At 41.8% G+C, this 26,245-nt stretch overlaps 1 protein-coding gene across 1 annotated transcript in view; it reads left to right on the top strand.

Moving 5' to 3' along the window:
- The window catches only part of LOC147666518 (extracellular serine/threonine protein kinase FAM20C-like), a gene marked incomplete at its 5' end in the record, with an annotated part of 82,311 nt that overhangs the window by 40,700 nt on the left and 15,366 nt on the right, over positions 1-26,245 (top strand). The window contains 2 exons of the mRNA XM_086949017.1: positions 6,041-6,221; positions 14,524-14,633. Coding sequence (XP_086805143.1) covers positions 6,041-6,221; positions 14,524-14,633 — 291 coding nt within the window. The remainder of the gene's footprint in view (positions 1-6,040; positions 6,222-14,523; positions 14,634-26,245) is intronic.

Consider the following 26,245-nt stretch of genomic DNA (forward strand, 5'->3'; position numbering starts at 1 on the left):
AATGTCCTCTGAAAAGGCAGCTGCAGGAAATGACTGCTGTGCAGTGAGACAGTGGCTCAAATGACAGCCACTATTCTACATTCAATTGGGAGACACCCAATTGTTTTAGCCAAATTTGAAGATCTTTTGGTTTTCCCCTTTTTACGTCTATCTTCACTCCAGTGCAAGTGGTTGGGAAGATAAAGATTTCAAGGTTTGTGTCTCTAAATCTCCCTCTTATGATTTACCATCCAGAGGACTGTAGCCTCGTTCTTTGGGTCCCTTTAATTTTACCCTTCCTCCCATCACCTTTAGGTTCAGCTGTTTCTCCTTGGTGGAAACATTGAGAAATCAGAATTTCAAAGATTGTGGAGCATATTACCAAGCAATAGCGATAATTATCGCTATTACTTGGTTAGAGACAAAAATGTATTGCTGACCTGCAGCGATTTTTATCGCAGATAAACCTTGGTATTACCAAGGTTTATTGCAAATGCGATAAAAATCAGTCGCAATGCATGAATATCGCTGAAAAGTTAGCGATATTCAAGCATTACCGAGCTAATGCTCTTAGCCATGTTATCCACTTCCCATTGGATAACATGGCTAAGAACTGGGCAGGTGTTAGCTTTTGGAGATATTCGCGCTTAGCGCGAATCTCCAAAAGTTGGTAATAAGAGATGGCGATGTTAGCGACTGTTTCCAGTCGCTAACATCTTGGCACGCCCACTTTGCATGTCATTAGTGATAAATTTCTCTGACATGCAAAGTGGGGCCCAAGATGGTCGCTATCTCCTACCAGCTGTCGCTAACTGGTGTTAGCGACAGCTAGGTAATAGGGAGATCATTTTATCTCCGCTTTCTTGGCTTTTAAAGCCAAAAAAGCAGAAATAAACCCCCTTGATAATATGCCCCTGTGTTTTTCCTTCAGACTGACCCTGCCTCTCCTCCCTCATTGCACCAGCGGTTACTCCAAAAGCGCACAGGAGCTCTTTATGAGTTGGAAAGTAGAATGGATTCCAAGTTAGATTTGCCATTTTAGTCAGCAAGCACATAGGCAAACAAAGTGGGCCTGATCTTCCATCAAGTTCTATTTCTGTATTTCTAGCAAAGTGTTGCACATTTATGTACTTTCTGTGCAATCCAGCTGTTAATGCCGTCTGTCTCTATATGTAATTTCATGTTTTAAAGGATGCTGCTGCTAACGTACTTAGGTGCATTGTACCCCATTTCCATGCAGAGCAGAAATGTGCACAATTAACCCCTAAAAGCAAATAAAGCTCTGTGATTTAGGTATACTCTGGAACTTAAATGTCTCTTTATACAATGCAGAAAATTGTCCATAAAAGGTATTTGACATTCTCTACGAATACATTAATATAATGATAATCCAGGCCAAGTTTGCTAAAACGTGGCCAGTGATTATTCATGCATTTTACATGAAATATATTTGCAGGTAAATTTGAGGTGCAGATTCCAGAACCGTCAGAAACGTAAGCTAAATTTAAGCATGTTATTCTTTTTAAAGTCACGTGGGAATGGCAAGTACATGCAGAGCATCAAACACAGTTTCTCATTATTTGAGACCAAGTTCTAGCCCAAAGAGCAACACAGCTTGTGATTTCTGTATTTTTCTGTTGTTTCTATAGTCAAATAAGTACCTCTATTACAAGCTCTACAAGACTTTACATCTCTTAGAATAGACATGGTAGAAACACAGTTGTGTTTACAGTAGGGGCCATGTCTGTGTAGTCATTATAGTCCTACCTTTATGTCTGTGGTTAGAAGTGGACTGGAACAGTCAGGCATTGTTGGTTGTTTTGTTTCTAATCCCACTCTAGGCACAATAATCTTTCTATTATGCTGTAACTGGCAGTAGGAGTGTTCAAGTAGATTCTACACTCCTTTGTATCGAATTGCACTTCCCCAAAGGGCTTAAATACAATTAATCTACTCCCTCATGCATTGATCTGTTTTTCCCAGCAGGGCTCAAAATTAAAAAATAAGATGCACTCCACTGTCAGGGGCTCAACAAAGGCTTAAGAAATGAAAAACATTACATTACCCTGTGGGATCCATCACCTCCTCCATATGGAGGTTAGTAAACGAAGGAAGCCATATTGCATTGCTGTGGAGGGACCTTGCCGACTCAGCAGGGCCTATACGTTTATACGGATAATGAAACCCTTGAAACCCAGAAACCAAAGTATGTAAAGATTTGGGTGTTGCATTGTCTCTGAATCATCCACAATTTAGAGTAATCCAGAATCCATCTGAGTCTAGTAAATAACCACAGACAAGTATCAGTGCTTCTAGTAGGATTTTCACCAGAAAAATGTGTGCATTGCGTAAAATGAACATATTTAGAGTTCAGAAGTTAGACACATTTCAATGTAATACTTTTTCTTTACAGTTCTAAATATTTCCCTAACAAGTGTCTAATTTCTACAGGCCCTGTGATGAACTGGGGTGATTGGTGCACCTTCCATGTAGTCAGCAGGTCTTACACCTTGGTACTTCCTGTGTAAAATTCATAAAAAAAGGCAGGGTTGTCATTGATCAAGTAATCACATTTACTTTCAGGTGTACTGAACCATGCTTTTTGCATCTCTGCTTTCTTTAGAAGATCCTTAATTTTCTTCCAGTAGACTGACATTCCATATCAGTTGGGGCTACCTTCTCTTGTACCCAATTTATGGGAAGCCCTGTGTCTAGGGCTGATAGAGTCAGTAGTATTGACTCATAGAGACCATAAAACAGCTGTATGACGTTCCTGTAGACTATTCAATTTGACCACATCCCTAGGCATGTAGGAGGCCAAATTGGCTTTCACAGCATGAGGGTAGGTCTACAGCAGCAGAAACCTCTTGTGTAACCAAGGTCAAATGTGGTTTTAAATCAACAGTGTTCAAACAAGGTGAATCTCTTTGTCGTCCTGATGATGAGGTATTTAGACAAAATATCAGGGAAAAATATTGTGTGGACAAAATATTGTGTCAAGAATATTGAGGATAAAAATATTGTAAATATAAGTTTCTGCCATGCATAAAGATGAACTTTACAGTTTTAATGAGCAGAGTGCCCCGTACAATAGAGTATCATAGCTCTGTGCACTCATGCATCTGATCTCCGAGTCTATCACTGTTATCCTTTCCTGGTGCACTTTTAGGTTGTTTTGTGGGGTGGTTGTCCCCACTCCACTGTGTGAACATTTGTTTTTGTAAGAGCATTATTTTCATTTATGAGTCATCATGATACAATATCAGACAACATTTACCATGGAGATGTGGTATATTGTGCTTGCTTTCTACATTTTTTAATTTTTGGCATAAATGGCATATGCCTAGAGTTTGGGTGAAGGAAATTATCTATTTGCATTGTACATTTGGCTTAGTACAGGATAGGTGCCAGTTTCCTATTCTAGTCTGGTGACCACACAAGTTCCTTTAAGGTTCTGAGTACTGGCAGGCTGTTTCCTTCTTCCAGCTTGCCAACTATGGGCAAAGCCTCAAGATTTTGAATGGACTATCTCTCTATCTTTCATGTAGTTATGATAATAGACTCTTCCATTGAGCCCTGAAGGCTATTCTCTTCTGCTAACTTCATGTTGCTCTTATGTTTTGTTACTCTGGTGCTCCTACAGCTGGGGTAATGAACGCTTTCTTTTGCTTTTGCTTTATTTATAGTGCCAATATATCTTTGAGTGTATTTGCTGTACAATATAAATAAATAATACTATAAAATGTAATACATGTACCGAAAAGTGTGGAAAATGATTCTTTACAAGTTTAAGTATCCCCACTAACTTACACCTAAGTGGGGTTTGACCACTTTTGTATGAGATTTCCCTGACCACACCTATTACACACTCATGAGGATGCCATTAAATGCAGTTTATATTAAACATTACGAAATTGTTTGTTGCAGTCATGTGAAAAACGTACAAACTTGTAGTTACAATTCAAACACGCCTTTCTGTCTGAAAACAGATGTTTACTGTGGAAATAGCAGCATTTACTCCTACTAAGGATTGCAAATTTATTTATTTATTTATTTATTTTATGCGATTTTTAGAGCGCGCAAATACCCAGATGGGTGTCTCGCCGCTATCGTAACAGAACTCTCACTGAGGAAGGAAAAAAATAAATTATGCTGAGAACAACCAGGTCTTGAGTTTTTTTCTGAAATTGATGAGTGTGGGAGCAGTTTTAATGTGGAGGGGTACCGTATTCCAGAGTTTGGCTGTCGAAGTGGAGAAACATCTGTCTCCCCAATTGGCCCTTCTTGTACGTGGAACCCTCAGCAGATGGGCTGATGATGAGCGTAAAGTTCTTTAATGCTCAAGCGGGCAGAAGGCTTTTTTTAGAAATAGTGGGCCTTGTTTGTGGATGGCTTTGTAGGCTATGCATAAAGCCTTGAATTTAATATGACTCCTCACAGGAAGCCAATGCAGCTGTCGGATGTAGGGAGAGATGGATGTGAATTTGGGGATAGTTAATAGAGTCCTGGCCGACGCATTTTGCACCGTCTGCAGTCTGTTGAGGACCTTTTCTTGGGCGTTTAATAAAAGGGCATTACAATAGTCTGTTTTCGAGAAAACCAAGGTACTGATAAGAGTTTTGCCCGCAGACGGAGGTAGGTATGGAATTAATTTTTTGATCCTTTTTAAAGTGTAAAAGGATGAGGAAACCACAGAGTTGGCGTGTTGTTGGAAAGTCATTTTGTTGTCAAATATGACTCCTAGGTTGCGTACCTTGGTAACTGGTTGGGGGGGCGTTCCCATCTGAGGTGGCCACCATTGGGGGGACCAGATAGGTTGCAATCTCCCGAATGTCATCAACTCTGTCTTGTCAAATGGATATTTAGCAGTGGAAAAACAAACAGGCATTCCTATGCAGTTTTACACTACCACTGCATACAGTACAGTAGAAAATCCCATGCACATGGCTGGTAGTGGGTGTTACAGGGTATAGTTTGCCCATGAACACCCGATTGTGTGAGCATTGACAAACTCCCTGCTGACTTTCTTTTTCTCAAAATAATCAGAGATATATACACTAGATTAGGGTAATGCACATCCCTTGTGAAGGTCAGAAGTGGCAGGCGAACACCCCCAAACTTAAAGGGGTCTAAGTGGACCTGGCAAAAAAAGGAAAAACCGTACAAATGCAGTGTTGCATTTTTTTCAATGTTGAATTGCAATGGGCCTACAATTCCTCTGTATGAAAATATCTATGCCCCAAACTTAAAGTGACTTTCCCTGAAGTAAGTTTGGAAACCTGCTTCTGGTGCAACTACCCAGGCATACGCCTGTAAAGATTGGTGACTTTCCAAAAACTTAAAGGTCATTTCAAGTGTGAGTATTAATATCCTATATGTACTTTGAAGTTCTTTTCGTGAATCTGGTCCTTGCATATTTTAGGATTAGATCTGTATACCTTTGTAAACAATTTACGCACAAGTTACTCCTTTTTCCTGGTTAAAGCAGGCGCGGACAGCACGGCCAAGAGCGGTTGGTGGCGGGGCAGGGACGGGGTGAGGGAGAAGTCGACAGACAACGGGATAGGTAAAAAGAAAGAAAAAAAAATTTACTTTACGCAGCAATGCGGCGAGCATAAGTGGTTTTATTCATTTTTTATTTTAATTTTACCTATACCGTCGTCTGTCGACTTCTCGCCCGCTCCACCCCCGCCCGACCGCTATTACCTGTGCAGGCCACGCCTGGGTTTATGTCATAGTAAGGTATCATGCCCACGGTAAGAAAAATTAGAACTGTACCAGGTTGAGGTCATATTTAAAAGACGATGGGGATACGAAAGATTAATGTTATTTGATGTAGGAAAGCAACGCATGGGAAGAAACATGGTGTGCCTTGGCTCTTAACTAAACGTATTTCTGTCTTTAAACTGTTAGTAAACTTACCAAACATTTAATTCCAGATCTGTATAAGAAAATATTGAAATTGTATCTTAGCAAGAGCAGAACATCGCATCCAGCAACCTGTGACTTTAAGCTGCAGTAGTTGCATCAATAAGTAATGTGTGCACATGTTTTCTTTCAGCCAACAACATCTGTTTCTATGGAGAGTGCTCCTACTATTGTTCAACGGAGCATGCGCTGTGTGGAAAGCCAGATGAAATTGAAGGTTCTCTTGCAGCCTTCCTCCCGGATCTATCATTAGCTAAAAGAAAGACCTGGCGGAATCCATGGAGGCGCTCTTACCACAAACGCAAGAAAGCTGAGTAAGTATGAATGATCGCATCCTGTTGTTAAGAGAGAAACAGACATTAGGTTCCACCCCAGACTTTTGGCTGCTGTTGAGAAATAGCCCTTAGGACACTTATATTTAAGCACTGAAATAAAATGTGTTCAGGCATGGAATGACTATAAATTACTAAATCTGTGAATATAGTTTAATTATGTGAAGTTCCCTAGAGTGTATTGGCAGGCTCCACGTTGCCAGTTTCAGATACACATTTTTTATAATAATGAATTTATAATTTTTTTTGGGGTCACTGAAATATTAATTTGGGTTTCATTCTCATAAAAATGGATCACTTACAATATATAAGTATATGGGATCATATAATATGTACAGTTTGGTTATATGGGTTTGCAATTCATTAATGACTGAGCCAAGAAATGACAAGTGATAAAGCATGTTCTTGGGCGAATACGTGTCCAAAGAACCACACAGTGAGAATCAAGTGGAAAAACAAGACACCTGAAAATTGCCAAAATTACTTAACAGTACCACAAGATAACTCTTACAGCCGCAGATTTATTACACATGATTTAATCAACCATTTTAATGAACTAAAATAAAATCCAAACCAGCAAGATGCTTTTGGTGATTCTGCTCAATATTTAATATTTTGGAGAGGGGAAATAAATTGATTGTGTAGACAATTGAAATATTTTATTTTGCTAATGTGATATATCTTGGAGTTTAATATCGGACAGTTCCCTCGCAGACAGTAATTACAGCAAATGAAAATGTTATTTCGTCTGCAGGTTTCGACAGCTGTTAACCACCCGCCAATAACACATAATTCATTGTAACGTTTCTTGGCCTGTTGAAGGGTTTCTCCTGTCTGACTCAGATTATAAAATGACATCAGTCTTGTCTGTTTCCAGTAATCCCACAAGCCTTTACTCTCTATTCCTTGGAAGACTGCACAACCACAACAAGAGAGAGGATTGCGAGCACGGGAGAGGGTATTATGGGTGGTGTTGCTTTGTGACGTGGGCATAAAAGTCTATTGTACTCTTACTCACCTTACTACTTAACACCTTAGCTGCTATGGAACGTCCAGCTCCAGTGCTGAACGTTCCATTGCGCAGGTGCAGTTGGAACGTCCAATGGCCGACGGCAGCACTACGGAGGTAGTGGTGCCGTCGGCCATTGAACCGGCGCAGCACTTATGAGGTTAAACCGTACTGGGTCCTTCACAATTAGTCAGTATGAAGTGTTTCTATTACCACAGGGGCAATGATCCTCTGATGAATCTTTTCTGACCGATAGGAGGGGTGGAAATTAGCAGCGGCGATCAGTGGAGGTATTCGCGGTGGGAGTCGACAGACAAAAAATAGGGAAAATTTAATAAATATAAATCATATTCCGTCATCTGTCAACATCCCCCCCAGCCCCGCCACCACGCTAACCTAAACGGACAGCTGCTGGGAATTAGGGTGTCCAAACTCTACATTAACTGTGCAGTGAGGACCATTAATCAACAGCCAACTCACAGATCTAAAATCAGATTTAGATACACCACTCTTATGACCATGCTGTAGAAATAAAGAATAGCAACTGGAAGACTCAGCGTCATAAAAAAGTTAAGTCGAGTGAGGATTATGCAAACCAATAGCTCTGCAACTGCAACATAGAATAAAAGAAGTAAAACCTGATGTTCTGATAGAGCTTGTTGATCCTCTCTACAATGTATTTAAAACATAATGACAGAAGCTCAGTTTTAATGGAAGAACCAACAGGACTCAATAATAGACTCAGGCAGACTTAGATTAAATTGGTTATTGCATAAAACAATCAAAATTCATTAAAATAAACAATTTCTCAAGGACTTCGGTCAAGAATCTCACAGCTTGCATTAAAACACCAAACAGTTAGGTAAATCCTTATCGAGTGTTTATAAAGTTTCGTTTTCAGAGTTGCAGAGTCCTACACCATTAAGGCAGACAGATGGGTCAAATTTCTAACAGCTCAGGTCCTACGAAATAAGGTGAAAGGTTCAGACTTAAAATTCATAAAGGGCGAGTCCATTAGCTTAGAGTTAAATATATAAGGGGAAATTAACAAATAGAAATGGTTTGGCAATGAAGGTCTCAGTCCATCAGCTAGCATCGACAAACAGTCCAAAGTAAACGATCGATCAGTACAACATCCGGGTCTCAAGCAGGAAAAATCAGAATAGAAGTTGCATCAAGAAGCAAAAATGAATGGTGTTCATTGCCCCTCCTTTGGGGTTTCTTCTTTTATAGAGTTTTAGCAATGTCCAGTAGCGTGGCATCACACCACCATGGTTTTTAGGATATCTAAATTTCCAAATAGATCATGGCGTGAACTTTTACTTCAGAGATAATAAAAGTCCGGGTTGAAAATATGTACAGTTTAGTGCCCAAACAATGCTGCCTTTTGCATCTCGGCCCAAGCTACCTTTGACTTGCTTTCTCTTCTTTGTAGCTCACAGAAAAGTCAGACAAACAGTTTTCAAACGTTACAAACGATGAGTTGCAGTACAAAATGAGAAGACAACCCTAAAATGAATACCAATCAATTAAAAACAATGTATTATATTCCTTTGAAACAGCAGTGGTGGTATAGGAGTAGGAGTGAGAAAAACATACTATGTGCTTTTCCATGTGACTGTGCTTGTTCATGCGTGCATCTTTCCCCCCTTTGAGAGACAGTAGACCGGAGGGAAGTCTGTCCCCTAGGGCTTTTGGGATAATCAGGTGTGGTATAGACATCCGGGCTGTTTTGGGCTACATCTCTTAGAGGATGTAGCCCAAGGGATATATACAGTGCCATTTTGGGGTTGCCATTTTATGTTAGGTGCACAGGGTAGCAGGCCCATAGAAAGGAAAGAGATTTTAAGAGAATGTAGCTGTTTATTTGTAGGTAGGTGAGCTTAGTGAGTTAGCGCTCTCACTTTAGTAGTGGTTTTGAAAGTGTTTACCGGTAGAATGGCAGCTGAGAAACTAAAGTAGGCGATTCATTTCCTCCGTGAGACTTGGCGCTGGATCTTCTGGTTGAAGGAGGCATGCTTGCCCAGCCGATCTGGATGGCGAGGCATGCAGCGGGAGGGGTTGCTGCTGCTGCTGTCATGGCATGCTCCCCACCCAGCACACATGCTTCTAGCTTTTTGTCAGCCGAGATAGTTTCACGGGGACACCTGCATGGTCGCAGAGTGGCTCCACCGAGTAAAGCACGTAGGGCGGAGGAGCCACATGATATGAGTGGCCTGGGTACATTGAACAGGACTCTGGGGTTGGAGAACGGGGGAAAATAGGCTGGTAGAGTCCAAAAAATAACAGCGTGGAGGTGTGGAGGCCTTATCAGGCCAGCCCCCAGGGGGATGCTCAGAGAGAAGGGGGAAGACGACAAGAAGCTCTGTGGGCCCTAGAAGAGGGCCAACATTTAGAGCCTGTGCCCCTGATTTCCCAGGCTGGCCAGGGGCAGCGAGCTAAGCTAAGAGCAGGTGGTGATGTGCACCTCTTTCAAAAAAGCAGCTCTTTTCACATATAATAGGGACTCAGTGGTCTACGATGCCCCCTATTTCACCCAATTGGTCTTTGGGAAACAGCAGACTGATGGGAGGTCTGCCCCCCTGGGGTAAGGGGGAATCAAACACAGTATCAACGTCTGGGCTGTTTTGGGCTACATCTGTTAAAGGACGTAGCTCAAGGGATGTATAGGGTGCCATTTTGGGGCAGCCACTCCCTATTTTATGGTTGGTGCACACCTGGGGTATTAGGGGAATCAGATGAGGTATAGACGTCTCAGCTGTTTTGGGCTACATCTGTTAAAGGATATAGCCCAAGGGATATATAGGGTGCCATTTTGGGGCTGCCACCGTGTGCCCCTACCATAATTTGGTGGGTGACAGCCCCAAAAAGGCACCCTATATAGGGGCAGGCACCCACCATTTTATAGTAGATGCACACAGTGGCAACCCCATAAATAGGAAAGAGATTTTCCCACCCTCCAACCCTTCCACTAGAGTTTTAAAGGGTTTTTGTTCCAAGTGTTGGTTTCGCTAAGAGGCATTTTGTTGAGACAGGTGCGCTGGGGAAGGAAAAATGTGGCAGGTGTGGAGGTGGGCCCACAAGTTTGCAGAGCTTGACTTAAGTTTATGGTTATTGACATTGGCAAAACAGGCACTGAGGGAAGGTAGATAAGTCCACACCGGAAGTCACAGGAAGTTAAAAGTTGAGTCACAAGAAGATTACATTTATTAGTTGTTAATAGATTCACTGGTAAGCGGGAGGGGAAGTTTTAATTGAGGCAATTACAGTGTTCAGTAGATAAGGATGCACAGTTTTGATGTGGGGTTGGGTGAAAGAAATGCAGGTGCTTTAATGTACTCAGTAGGTTTGATTGTATTGATAGGGAGGATGTAGGCGGCTATTTATATTACATTATTGATATTGTTGACCGGTGGCAGATACATGCCCACTTGGGCAGAATTGTAAAGTTGTTTTGAATTTGATTTAAGATCATTTTAATTTAAAATTGGAATCTTGATGTGTCTCCAGAGGCTTTTGAAATGATAATATTTATTGACATTGCAATATCTACTCACACGGGCAATTATTAAATACTAGGACAATATTAGATGTCAATGATTATTATCCAGGATTAGACTTGGAGAACTACACCACATGTGTGGGGGTATATATATATATATATATAACGGTAATTGATTATTGATTAGTGTTGTAAGAATTATTTCAGTTACAGTAATTTGGACTTTGTGTCCTTATAACAGTACCTCCGCAGTTACTTAGAATGGAATATCCTATGAGATTAATTCAATCTAAGTGCATGTCACTTTAAAATGGTGAGATAATGAATTTGATAATATTTATAATTTTTCTTTATTAATATCATGTTGCTGATGCAATTATAGATGGATATATATATCTATATATATAGATATATATCCAGCTCAGATTTCTTCAAAAAGAAGAGACAGCACTCACGAGAGAGGAAAATATCTTGATTTAATAAAATGAGTTACAGGTGCAATGGACGAGATTCGGCTTGCGCGTTGATCAACATTCTGCATTCCGGCAGCACTTCCGTGTATTTTGAACATGTGATCAACTGATTAGTTCATGTACACCAAAAAAGGATATAAGAATATATATACCACCACAAATTCTCTCACCACCACCTTTTAACATTGCCCCTCAAGACCCTATAACCTCTCTCTTTCAGTTGCATTAAATTAGTTATATAGCACCACTCTTACCAGTGTAGGGTGTCAGAGCACTTTGCATCACACACACATTACACAGAGACAATCAATCAAAGGTGTGTAAATCAGCATATAGGAAATATTACATAAGGCAGAGGACTAGAAGGTGTAGGAATGATGTCATCCATACTGATAGGCAGTATAGTTGGAAAATTATGGAAATTACTGGAGGCAAGTAACATAGCAGCAGGTGCTTTTAAACCAAAATGAACTTGCAAACACTGCACCCCCTGGAGTCAGCATCTGGTGCGGTGGCACCAGCCGCACCACCGCTCTAGAGCGAGTTCAGGTGGTGGGCCCCAATGAGATCTCTTCTTAATTAGATAGCCGAAGCACAGACATTTTGTTGTGGCTGCCATTACAGGATTCAAGGCCATGATCCCGATTGAAATGCAGTGTAGTGAATAGCAGGTTTTGAGAGTCACAAAAAGGATATAATATAAATCATTTATTGGAGGTACAATAGTAATTTTAGGAATTGCGATGTGTTCTGTGGTCATTTTACCCAGTGAACAATGTTCATCTGATGTTATTTGATGACCCATGTTTGAGGGAAAACTGTTTTCTCATGATTTTCTGATAGAGGTTATGCGAGATACTGCTGAAGCTAAAATGAGAGCACAGTTTCAATAAATTCTCACACTCTCCCTCAGCCATGTGAGAATAGTCTGACATTCTGAGTAAAACATGTACCTCCAACTAAAACAGCAGTCTGTCAATTAACTCCTCAGTGTTCTTCCGCAGCCTCCCTTAATGTTCTAATGACCAACTGTAGTGCTAACTATAGCTGTATTTATGACAGAAGTGTAGCAGACATGAAGACATCTTGATGGATTCAAAGCTGTAAATCTTAAAGCATTTCCTTCAGAAATGAGCGAAATGAGGGGGTTCATTTTGTCAAGAAAATTATGGTTAGTGCTTTAGCAAGCTAAAATAATGGCCACATTTTCGAAGAGTTCTCAAATTGTTTTTCATTCATGTCAGTAAAACATTCTGATATGCAGACTGAAATATGTACTTTCAACACCAGCGTTAGTCCGTAAATTCACTTCCTTCCGTGCTAATGCAGCGTTGCACAGTGCTCCAACAACTAGAGCACTAAAATGTGTGTGCATGACAAAAATATGTCACACCTTAAACGATCTTGATGGAATCAATGGTGTAAAACCTAAAGTATTTCCTTTAGAAAGTAACAAAATGAGAGGGTTCTTTTGTCATAGAAATTATGGTTAGTCCTGTGTAAAGCTAATAAGGACAAGCAAGTGGCAGGAACAGGGGCAACAAGCTGATCATGAAGGGCAGACTGGCAGGAGCTGTGGCAGCAGGACAGATCACACAGGGCAGCATGGAGGGGGCAGATGCACGCACACAGAGAAGTGGGGCGGTTTATAGGGGCGGCGAGCTAACCACACAGGGCTAGCTGAAATGGAATGGACAGTAAGTTGACCACGGAGGACAGAAGGGAGGCAGCAGGGCCACAAGATCAGCCATGGCCCGTGTACGGCGTGCCACCACGCGGTGACGTGGAGCTGGGGAGGGGCAGGGTGGGGGGTTGTAAAATGCAGTATACGGACGATTTCAGGTAAGTAACGAGAACAAAAAATAAAACAAATTATTTTGCGCGCGCTGCATCGCCAAATGTGATGCAGCGCGCGCAGCAATTTTTTTTTTCTTTTTTCGGTACTTACCTGAAATCGTCCGTATCCCACATTTTACAACCCCCCACCCTGCCCCTCCCCAGCCCCACATCATCACCCGGTGGCACGCCCTACACGGACCGTGGCTGAACAAGATAACTATTCAGGGCAGGCCGGCATTGGAGGGGGCAGTACAACAGACCACATTGTAATGGCAAAAGAAAGCAGGGGCAATCACATGGAGAATGGAGTTCAGTGGGAGGGAGCCTGGGGCTGCACGCTAAACATGGAGGGCGGGCGGCATGAAGAGCAGAAACACAATGAACCATCAGGCGCGGCCAGCACAGGTAAAAGCGGTGAGGCAGCGGGGCGAGACAAGTGGGGGGTAAGTGGACAGAGGACGGGATAGGGAAAGTAATATTTAAAAAACACTTACCTTGCTCAAGGTAAGTGGTTTCAGTTATTTTTTATTTTACTTTCCCTATCTCGTCGTCTGTCCACTTCCCCACCCACTTGCCCCGCCTGCGCAGCCGACCTGTGGACCATGGAGCACAAGAGGGAGAGGACAGGGCACATAATGGAGAACAGAGGCCAGGGTGGAGGGATGCCGGCCAATGGCAGGGCAGCAAGCTCACCATGGAAGGCAGGGGCAACATACAACTGTGGGCAGAAGGGAGGGGGCAAGGGCGTTCACAGAGAACATAGGGCAGCAAGTTGACAAATCAGGGCAGGCCTGCAGGGGCAGCAATCAGATCACGGAGGGCAGAAGGGAGTGGGCAGGGGCACACAGATGAAGTAAGAAAGGCAGACAGGAAGGGGGAAGGGGAGCAAGCTGCCAATGAAGGCCAGGCTTCTGTGGGTTGGCCATCTGCAGAGAGTGGGCCTAGGGAATACCTTGCTGTGCATAGCCAAAGGCTGTGTGTGTGAGTTGGAGTGCTTCCTATATATGACCAAAAATCCCCAAAAAATCACTTAGAAAAACAAAGGTTAAAGCAAAATGGTATAATTAGGTATGTCATAAAAAAATAGCCAACAATTCGCTGAAAAAACAAAGGTCAAAGCAAAATGGTATAATTAGGTATGTCATAAAAAAATAGCTAACAATTCGCTGAAAAAACAAAGGTTAAATTGACGTTGTTGTTGAAATATTTTAAAAAAACGAACATTTAAAAACCCAACAAAACACTGATATTCCCCTGTTATACTTCAGTGAACTCACTATAACTTGTGCCCCTGCCATGCACTGTCTGTGGTCTTGCTTATTACATCACAAACCCGTAGCTATTTTGTTTCGAGAACAGCTAAAATCTGATAGCTCGAAGGCTTCTCAAGCAATGTTCATTAGCAGGTAATAATATCTATTCTGTAAAATAAATGCCTGACGGCTCTTGTTGTCTTTGCAGATGGGAAGTAGACCACGATTACTGCGAAGAGGTCAAGCAAACGCCTCCCTACGACAGCGGGACCAGGCTACTGGACATAATGGACATGACAGTTTTTGACTTCCTGATGGGTAAGTTTGCTTCCGGCTCAATTGGATGAACTATGCAGTGTAGAGCTAGACATACCCTCTGCAGGAAATAATTGCAAGTTGTGTACATTTAAATAATTGTTTATACACATGCATCCCCCAATTTATGAAATGGGCTGTAATGATTTACATGAGCAGTGTCATTAGGACAGGACAAAGCAGCCGCTGGCAAAAGTCAATCTCTGATCTCTCTAAATGGGCTCCTGTATTTTAAACATGTATTTCCTGAAAGCACTGCTAACGTTACAGGAATTGCCTTGTTAAGTGTATGTGCTGCCTGAAAGATGTCTGGAGGTAGCACGCTTTGAGAATAATGCAATGGGACAGTTGCCATGACAACAAGCCTTTCATGGCAGAGATAATGTAATTGTGTGGACCATGCACAAATTCTCAGCGCATACGTTTCTGCTGGCTTGGCGCGGGCAGTGCTTTATATTGTGAAATGGATGGACTTTTCTGATGTGCTTAATTCCTGGCTTACACTGTAACTATTGTTGAAGACCCCTTCCTGTGAATCAAAGAGAGCACCATGTTGAGCTGCAGATGGAGCTGTATTGATCGCTTGGCGATTACAACAGCCGAAACTTTAGCTTTTTTTTTTCTAGATGGTAAAAACACATTCATTTAGGTTCAACACTAAAAATACAATCCATTGTCTTGTTAATAATGTAGTTATGGATGTGCTTGTTCATACAAGTAATATGTGCAGTGCTCATGTGGTACATAATCCTAGAGAAAACAATAGCAGTAAATAGCCACAATTTGTGCAGAAATCCACTAGCCTTTAATTTCTGCTCTCTGATGTGTGTTATGATAGTTAGGATGTGATCTGGGTTTAATCATCAATTGTATCAAGCTATAGCAATAGAGCATTAATGATTTATAGAGCTCACCCTTTCTAAAATGTGTATGTCCACACCTGTCATGGATGTCAACATCCGATTTCCTATGTAAATGGGTCTGCATCTAATAGAATCCCCACTCTGAAGCCTGGTGAATCGGTGTTGAAAATCTAAATATTTCTAAGACTTACGTTGATTTGCCTTCACTCTGTCTAGAATGTTTGTACAGATTGTCCCAGCTGTTGTTGCACGTTATCACTCATCAGGGAGAATAAAGAATTTACACTGTGTTTTATTCTATGTAAATTTCGATTCTACATTTGATTTTCACAAAGGCATCACAGATGTGCTTTAGTAATTATCAAATTTGCTTTAGAGCAAAACTGTGTGAATGGAATACAGGTTGATTTATGGAAATCTGAGGTATAATCCGGATTGCATAATTTTCTAAAAAGCAAATCTTCATGAATCTGTACTTGAGTTTAAAAAGCATGATGCCATTGTCAAGGAATGGCTAGTAAAAGCCTTGTCGGCTTAGACATTTAATTTATTATCTTGAAATGCATTAAATTACATACATATGGTCTATGACTAAAACTATGTGACAAATAGAATCAATTTTCTGCACTGTCCAAAGGGAACAACATTATGAAGTCTTGAAGGCTGTGGCTGTAGTCTTTGGGGTTGCAAAGTGCACTTCCAAAATGTTCTAACGGCAAATCTATGAAGGTTGATGCAAAAAAGAAAAACAATGCCTTGTGTTGGAATTTTAAATATCAAAAGCATACGTTTATCACCTGAGGTTGGAGGTTCTTGTCAATTGGAAGCCCGTGTCTACAGAATCTTCTGTCAATCATCACAGGCTCTACACAGCTGTTAGTGTCTGAAAAGTGTTGAATGATTTTAGTCCATTTACGGGAGTGCTCAAGACAAGGTAAAAATTAGCTGAAGAGTATTGGTTTGTTCAATGTAGTCAATGAAAATAGCGAGGGACTAGACACACATGCCAGATTAGGTTGCTAACTCCTCTTTCGGGCCAAAACATGAATCCTGTATGTTGTGGTAAAACCGTATGTACTAACTTTGCATGTGATATTATCCCAGGTTTTCCAGGGACATATTTGCCAGGTCAAACTTGATATTTTTTGTCCCTATAAAAAAGGTCTGAAGTGGGGTAATTACCACAGAAATCAATGGAGTATCACACATTTCTCCAATATTTCCTCATTCCATAGTGGAATGTTTGAAATATAGGGGTAATTTCACATCTAAATACTACCAATATCTCCGCTATCTGTAATTTCATGTGCAGAATTACCTCATCAGAATTACAGATGCAGTTGTACTGAGGTCTGAGAGACTAACCACAAATTATAAATATATTATGAAAAATAATCATATAAATGAATGACACCCAGTTCAAATCCAGAATGTGGAGGACCGGACAAGTTACTTAAACCACACTAATATAAACATTAGCCACTCCCATATTAAGCAATAAGTGGTCTTACAGCAATTTCTAAATGAGGAGAGACAGAGGTCCACCATATTGGTATCCTGATTACGAGTAAGATTGTATCTGCAGGGCCACAGCTTATGAAAGATCTTCAAAGCCATTAAGGAATCCTACCTTCCAGAGACAATAATCGTTCAAAGTTTTAACCATGCCGGAAACCTGGCAATGAGAAAATTAAGCCGCATAAATGTCTTGTAACTCAGCCTCCCACAAAAAGAAACCACACAGCTCCAGTTAGTAAATTGCGATGGACCAAGCAAATGATGAACCTTAAGTTAAAGTGAATCCAGGGCTCAGAGCCTTGCTCTACCAATTTGAATCATGCGGCCTGACCATTAAAAAATGTGGATACAAGTTTGTTCAGCCCCCTTAAAGTCACACAGAAACACACAGAAGAAAAGAACAAAAAAGGGCTCTAACCGTCAATGGATTGTTACCTTCTAGATGCACTCCTACATAATAGAAGTATCTGCAAGTAGAAGCTGTATTTCCTGGATTACTCTAACCCCACAGAAAGTATCATACAGACATCTCATATTTGTGTATGTTGAAAAACAGTGAAGATCTGGTAAGCGTTGTACCGAATGCACGGACCATCTTATTATTCTTACCACTGATTCTTCTTGAAAAACCTTGGAAAAAAGTTTTCCCATATATTCTTTAACAGTTAAAGGCAATTTCAGTGTGCTGAAGAGCCCAGAGATACTTTTAACACTGTATAAATCATCTCAAATACATTGACATATGTACAGTAATAGGTAATAAAACCACCACGCTGTGCTTTATCTATTTTCTGAATGGTCTGTACATTTTTGTTGTCTGTTATAACACTTTGTGAATCTTAAGATAAGACACAGTATTCAGGGGGAACTTTGCAAACGTTCCTCCAAAATCATCCTTATTAGTGTGTGCTAGATTCAGAAATGAAGACTTCTGCCGAATTTGTGATTTTTTTTAAACTATGCTAATTTTGAGAACTTTTGACGAAAAGTATAGCAGGTGAAAAGTCTAGCAAAAGGTTGTTCCTGAAAAAAATCTCCCCTACAACCTTCAACCACAGATTACGTTTCGGGAAGTTGATACCCCAACCTCTTCCACTGCCCAAAAACCTACCCGACCCTGCCTTAAAAACTACCCCATCTACCCATTCCCCTCTCTCTGTCCTAAGGCCTAAAACCCTTCTCCATTACATACACTACACCGACCTCCTTGCCCCCGCGCTATCCCTTACACTACCCCACACTTTCCACTGCCCTAAAACTTACCCCGACACCCAGTCCAAAAAATGACACCATCTAGTAATTCCCCTCCCACTGCAGTAAGGCCTAAAACATTGCTCCTTTATGTACACTACCCCACCCCGCTGTCCCTTTAACTATCCCAACCTCTTCCACTTTCCTAAAACCTACCCAGACCCAGCCCTAAAAATGAACCCATCTACCAGTTCCCCTGCCAAGCCCTGAATTACAAACGCCCTACATGCCCCCACCCCGCTCCCAGTCCTAAAATCGTAACTACTCCCCAAAACCCAGCCCCTAAAGCTACTCGTAACCCCTCCTCCCTTGAAAACGACCCCCAGACCCGGCCCCAGACCCTCTTACCTGTCCGAGTCCTATTTCCGTCCCAATACTCCTATTAGCAGTCCCAACCCATCCCAAACACAAGAGCGCATTTGCCAGAACCACGCAGAAGTGTGGTTTTGGAAAATACGTTGTTCGGGCAAGTGTGGTTATGCTTGCGTGCTTCCGGAACTCGTGGCTCTGGCCGCGTAGTTCCGGATGTTTCCCTCCTGACATCTTTATGAATAGGCAGCGTTTTCGCTTTTGTAAAACACAGTTTGTGAATCTACAAATTTATATATCCTTGATATATACTATGTTCATACTCAAAATTTGCTACACCAATAAAACAGATTAACCAATTGTCCTTAAATGTTCTTTGGTAGCCCATATTTTCCCATATTTAATAACTGTGGGACAGGCCAATACTGCCCTTTGCATGTCCACAGCTGCCAAAGTAACTCTACATTGTGGTGAAAACACATTTTTCTTTGTCATTTACACTGCAACCCAGGACTGAGACTGTTAATATTCTATATAAGAAAATTATTAGAAAATAATTAACCTATACTGTCTTTTTCTACAATGTGGAGTGTCATTATGAGTTCGTCTTGTAATTTCCATTTAAAAAAGCCACAGATCATATCAACTACTAATGGGACAACTAAAATTAAGCTAACTCTTAACTGGAACCATTGCAGCTTTATATATGATTCGAGCATGGCAAGTTCATACATTATACTATATTGGCACAAAAAAACCAACAGGGAGAAAATACATTATCTTATTTATGAGATGATGCTGTGAAATATCGTATTCTTTGAAACAGGATAAAATAAGTTAAACTCTTTCCACATTCATTGAAAGAGCTGCGCCTTTAATCAGTTGTTCAAATGTTTTAGTTTGTGCTTATCACTGTGAACACAGGCCTGCATTTTATTGACCAGAAAACACTGTGTAGTTTGCCAAAACAGAGAGATAAGTACAACACATCTGCGGGGAACATGTCAGCGGGCTTGTTTCTCTGTGTGTTGTTTATATTTGTTTAACACTTAAATGGAAACTATAGGGACATGTTTAGATTGTATCAAAATCGTTTAAAGGATTTCCCTAATATAAAGCTTTTCTTTCCACCCCCTTTATTTAAAATGTTCAAAAACGCGGTGCTTGTTATAACTTCCTGTTTTTGCTGGAACACAGCTTTTCTTTGTAACTAGATAAGTTACTTCCTTCTCAAATTCTGTATATGATCTCTATTGAAGGGTTTAACTGAAGAGGCCACCGACATTCGATCAAATCATTGTTCAACGCGATCTGCGAGGATAATTGGTGGACTTGTAGCAGAGCAAAGATGGTTCTGGCAGACTGGTCTATTTTGCAATTTACAAATGCTTTCTGGAGTTTCTAAAATAATAGAATGCAGCTGAAACTCCATGCATGCAGATAGAACACTTTTGCACTAGTGCATAGGTGTAACAAATGCTCTTGTGCATTGTTTCTGCACGGATAAATGACACACGTTGGGCACTAGTGCATAGTTTTCAAACAGATACAATACACACATTAGGCACTGATGAATAAGTATAACAATTGCTTTTTACAAAGTCTTCTTATGGGTAAATTAAACACATTTTGCACTAGTGCACAAGTCTAATAGTCAAATGTCCCTGTACAGTGTTTAGTGCCTCTTATGTTTTTTTATACAAATACCAAGCTGACCATGGAGACACTTATTAGAAGATCACTGTCACAAATATGTTTTTAATAATCAGTCAACAATATTAGTAGGAGAAGAATCAGGTGGGAGCACTTGGTTACAAGAAAAAACAAACTCCCCATGCTCTATGAGGGGATAACTCCCATCTTGGAAACTGTGGGGAGTTTGGACAATGAGGCAAGCAATAATGATTCCCGGGCTAAATTGTACAAGGCTCATGAGGACCTTATAAAAGCTGCGGCCCCTCATCTCTCTAGTAGCTCACGAAAACCTAGACAGGGGCGGCAAGGTAAAACAACATGGTATAATCCGGCATGCAGAAGGGCAAAAGCAGAACTCCTCAGACTTATTAAGGAGGGACTAGGGGGGGATAGCCTAAGACAAAGCAGGCGGGCTTACAAGAAACTAGTTGCCCACGCTAAAGCCGAGTGGGAGGAAAATCAGTGGGAAGAACTTAGCAAGGCCCTAGCGATCCAAAACCAACGTCTCTTCTGGAAGATATTGAATGGGGGGTCGGGGCACCTTCAATCGGCAATAGAGCCCAATATTGCCCCAGGGGTGTGGCACGCTCACTTCCAGTCTCTTTACAGCTCCGAGCCGGGAGAATCTCCTACTGTCACCGAGGTTGGTTGGCCAGGCTATGAAGGAGAGCTGATAACGCTGGGCGAGGTCACCGCTGCCATCTCAGGTCTTGCTTCTGGAAAGGCGCCAGGACTGGATGGCTTACCTGGGGATATGTTCAAACAGGAGCCCATTGTATGGGCCCCCTACCTTACTGCCCTCTTCAATGGAGTTCTAAGCGGCATGAAAATTCCTGGTACTTGGCTGGGGGCAGAGGTGGTCCCTATCTTTAAAAAGGGCTCGCCGCTCCTCCCGGCCAACTACAGACCCATCAGCTTAATCGACGTGGCACAGAAGCTGTTTGGCAGGGTTTTGCTGAATCGCCTCCAGGATTGGATGGAAGAGGTGGGTGCCCTTAGTCCCTATCAGGCGGGATTTAGGAAGGGGGTATCCACAGTGGACCAGGTTTTTAGGTTGAATCTTATTTATTGGAGGGCAGCAATATTCGAGGGCGGCAGTCTGTACACAATATTTGTGGACTTACGGGCCGCATTCGATCTGGTGCCCAGGGGAAAACTCTGGAGCGTCTTGGCAGAGATGGGCGTCCCCCCGGACATCCTAGTAATCTTACAGAGGCTCCACCATAATAATTATGCCCGAGTGAGGTGTGGGAGGTCGGGGAAATTGACCGATAGATTCCCCGTTGACCGAGGGGTAAGGCAGGGTTGTGTGTTGGCACCGACCCTGTTTTGCCTCTTCGTCAACGGGGTAATCGCCCACCTAAATGCCACCGACTATACTGACGCCCCCAAACTCAATGGCAGCAGGGTGCCCGCAATCATGTTTGCGGACGACACCCTGCTGCTATCTAAAACCCCCATGGGGATACAGAGGATCCTTGATGCATTTGTAGCCTTCTGTACGGACAGGGGGCTAGAAATCAATGCGGCCAAAACTAAATTCATGGTTTTAAATCCAAGCCAAAAATTGCGGCCGAACCCGCAATTGGGAGCAGTACGGCTCGAGAGGGTTGCCCCCTTTGAATATCTAGGTGTGACTCTTAATGAAACCATGACTTGGGGATCCCACCAGAGTAGGGCGAACCTCAAACTTATACAAACCACTGGGGGTATTGCCCGGATGATGACCGGCTCGTCATATCGCCCGTTGGGGGCCCTAATCCAGATATACAAGGCTCAGGCCAGGGGAGCGATCATGTACGGGGCGGAACTGTGGGGACACACACCATGCCGTAGCCTGTCACTAACAGAAAACAAGTTTATAAGACAGATAGCCGCGCTTCCCCCCAGTACCCCGCTCCTCCCCCTGAGGCTTGACCTCGGTCTACGACCATTATCTGATGAAATAAGCCTGAGACCCATAGCCTTCTGGCGTAGGTTATGGAGCAGTAATGACCTAGCAGCATACAGGGCGGAACTGGCAGAATTATTGAACCACCCAAAAGCGCACCGTATCCCTTGGGTCAAAAACATCCAATCCACCTGCATGGAACTAGGGCTCCCTGACCTATGGACTGACCCTGCGAATGCCGCACTGAACATCTCTAAAAGGTCCCTGACTAACGTATACCACGAACACAAATTAGCTAGGGCCCGAGTTACCCAGGCAGAAGGGTCTCCATCCTCTGTGTTTTTGCAAAGCAAGGACCTTTATAGGTTTGAGAGGGCATTGGATCCTATCTTTCCGGTACTTGCTAGGAAGCTGTTTCTCCAATGGAGATACGGCTCACTGCCCTTTCGGTCCTTTACAAGTACTTGGTCATCGCCCCCCACTACGACGCAGTGCTTGGCCTGTGATGCTTTGGAGGAAACTGACTTACATGTGGCCTTCTTCTGCCCAGCCTATAGGGCAGCGCGGAAACACTGGCTTCTCCCATTGATTAGGAATATGGGTGGCAGGGAATATGCTCCAATGTATAGGATTTTAAAATCTGATCTCTCTGGCCCAACTGTCCTCGCAGTATCAAAATTTCTTACCAATGTTTGGCATACGCGCAACCGTATTTTAAAGGTGTTGGGTCCCCCTTAAAATTTTAGACGCACAGTTTTTATAGTATTTTTAACATATGTACTTCCAATGTTTTAATGTTTTGACTTATTGTAACTGTATATGTGTACTGTTTTCTTTTATGGCCAAATGGCCGAAATAAAGATTGGAAAAGTAAAAAGAAAGTATGATAAGAAGCCCAGTGATATTGCCTAAGACCTAGTTTACACTTTCATGTTTTAGAAAGGGCAGCAATATTGTATCATTTGCTTTTGAGACACAGTAGAAAACATAACAGCTAGAGTGTGCACACTATCTTGTCCATAAATCTTTATGTACTTCATACTAGAGTTGCTCCATATGCTTTAATAGCAATAAGAAAGCAAAAGAGCTTTTGATTCATTGTTTGCGCCAGTGCAAATCTATGCAACCTGCCCCACGTCTTCAAAGGGACGAGATGCACTAGCAGTGCACCTCCTTGGAAGAGGCCACAATGTGAAATAAACAGAAGGGGTGGTGGATGCGGCTTGGTGCGAAAAGGTAGCTTAGTAGTATTGCAATTGACTTGTAGGGGTGCGTACAACATGGAAATCATGAATGGGTTCAAAATGTTCAAAAAGGAACAAAAATCCCACTCCAGCGAGTATTATTTTCTTCCTCCTACCTGGGTCCTTTTCCCACCTCAGGGTTCCATTACCCCTTATTATGTTCGATGTGGGTTCCTTCAGTTCCTAGGTGTTTGTATGCACCTGAAGAATCCCTGCTTGTTCTTGGTGGGGTGAAAGGGTCCCATTGATTGAATTAGTAGATGATGGAATTTTGATTGGATAGGAGCATCTTCAAAGCTCACGTGAGTGATGTAGGACGAGGTTTCATATTGTCAACACAGCAAGCGCAAATTCTATGGTCTCTACCACAGTTGGCCTAAACAGTTAGATAACTTTAGAAAAGTTGTTTTAGGAACGTAGGTAGTGGTAAATGGTTGTTGTGCACCAGAACTTCAAAGAGGTTTGCTGCTTTTGGCTAAAAAACATACTAACATTTGTTGACACATCTAAAGTAATCACAGAGACAAAAGAACACAACACAGTACCATAATACAAAGTAAAATAACAACACAACAAAAGCCACAGAGCACCACAAAACCATCAAACCAATATGCAACACAACCCCCTCTGTACTGTACAACACAACAGAAACACACTGTTATAAGGCATCATAAAAACAACACATTACACAAAAAATGCAACACAACAAATATGCAGAAATATTCCTGCCACTAATCACCTCCATAATTCTGCTTTTATAATACTGATGTAAAATGTGTTTGCATGAAGCACCTCCTTAGTTACCAGTAAGGTGTCACATTATATCAGGTTTAGTAGTGGGATGTCAAGTCATTCCATAATTGCAAACCTAGAACTTTGTTTTGTTTCCCCGATACGTTTTCAAGTTTTTTCTTATTGGGATGTTGTTTGATTGTAGGTGACGAATATTTTGTACTTTCATTCCTTGTGCAATGAATATTTAGGTCCCTAAAACTGTTAGGACCAGCAGGTGAAAGTTTTCTTCAAATATAACCAGTGTGAAATCAACCTGTGAGCGCGTAGTGAAGTGGATAGGAGCAGTGAAGTTGGTAAAGTGAATAACCTACTTAAGAGTTAGAGACGATCTTCATGAGGAGACATTAAATGAGGGATAATCATATACATTGATAATATCAATGTTAGCATGATGTTGCTAATGTTGTACCTACAATGATTTTCTTGAATTTGGATTTGAAAAATGTGGGTGCAAGGATACATTTATCATATGTTCTTGGGGGTACATGAGCTCTACGAGGGGTTTGTCATTGTAATTTGCTTCGCATAATTTGGAGAGATTGCAGGAAAAGTATGCGAAGTTATGAGAATTACAAGGAATTCAAATCTGCCATTTGGTGCTATATTTTGCCAGGAAATGTGTCTTTGTGTTAATTCTTTATCGTGGATAACTTTCACACAAACAATATAGTGCAAAAACACACAGTTGCTGCGAGCAAGAGATGCTGGCATTCTGGTTGTTTGCAAATATTCTCTCACTCCCCTGCTATATTTTTACAATGAATTAAGCAGTATGGCATAAATGCATAATTTCGGACATTTTGCATAGCAAGCGTTGCTTGAAGTTTCTGGAATTATGCAAATTACACTGCTGTAATTTAAATTTCACCTAGGCCTTCAATATATTTAGATTTGCAAGCGGTGTGTAAATTGTATGATGCATAGGAGATTATATGTTCCCCCTCAAAATCGGGCAATTATCTCTTACAAGAAGCAATTCCAGATTTCAAAAGCACATTTATTAAGGAAGAATGCATTACTTGCCATCTGTAAAGATTACTGGTGACTAAAGATGTCTGAGTGACATGGGGTCCAAATGATTAGGAAGTGCTTGCAGGGCTACACGAGGTCTGTCACCTGCTACCATCATGCTTCCTTGGCGTCACAAGCTTGCAATGCCGAGTTGGGCTATGGGAGCTCTGTTGCTCCCTCTTCTCAGACCAGGCACGACTTTACCCTTTCTTGTCGTCATCATCTGGATCTGTAAGGGGGTACCACATACAGACTAGTAGGTGGCAGTCACACACAGCACCACTATTGACTAGTATCTTTGATGACCATTATACTCCACTTTGGGGTGAGAAGTGATTCTTTATTGTCTTTCAGTGTTATCCAGGGTAGTTCTTTCTAATGTTGAAAAGAGCCCACATTTTTGAGATAGGGTGCCTGGCCAGTGAGCATTCTCAAGGCGTAAAGTATTTCTTTCATGGTCACAGATGAAACAATACACAGGTCTGCAAGCCCCACATTTCAGTGAATTAGGACTCGAGCGGGCGGACTAATAACAGTATCTGATATGACAAAATTATTAAACTGTATATAGATCAGTTCCGCCTGTGACCTGCCAAGAAACGGACCCCTTGCGACAGCTTAATGGCCCAAAAACCTGACCTTAATACGTTGGCTGTTTCAAACCGAATATACTATTATCCTTGATAATACTGAACCACAATATCGAATCACTTCTCACACCAGTGCGGCGTACGTTCATCGGTTATAGTAATGGCAATTCTTTGCTGGACTCCTGTCACCTACCACAGCTTCCCGAACTGGCCAGTGGGGTCGTAGCCAACAAAATCCATTTCCCACACAATTCCAGTCCTTTTCAATCTAGTGTTGAAGAAGTGTCAGTCTCTGATATCAGCTACTTGACCCTTTGATCTTGGTACCACAGCATCACTCTCATCTCCTCACTGAGGGGTCTGTTCAGATTTAACTGGCCCGACACCATGATGAATGCGCTTCATGTCTCTCACTGTGGCACAAAGTGACCTGGAGGTGTATGCACAT

Source organism: Lissotriton vulgaris, unplaced genomic scaffold, assembly GCF_964263255.1.
Source record: "Lissotriton vulgaris unplaced genomic scaffold, aLisVul1.2 SCAFFOLD_1040, whole genome shotgun sequence".
NCBI classification, from domain to species: Eukaryota; Metazoa; Chordata; class Amphibia; order Caudata; family Salamandridae; genus Lissotriton; species Lissotriton vulgaris.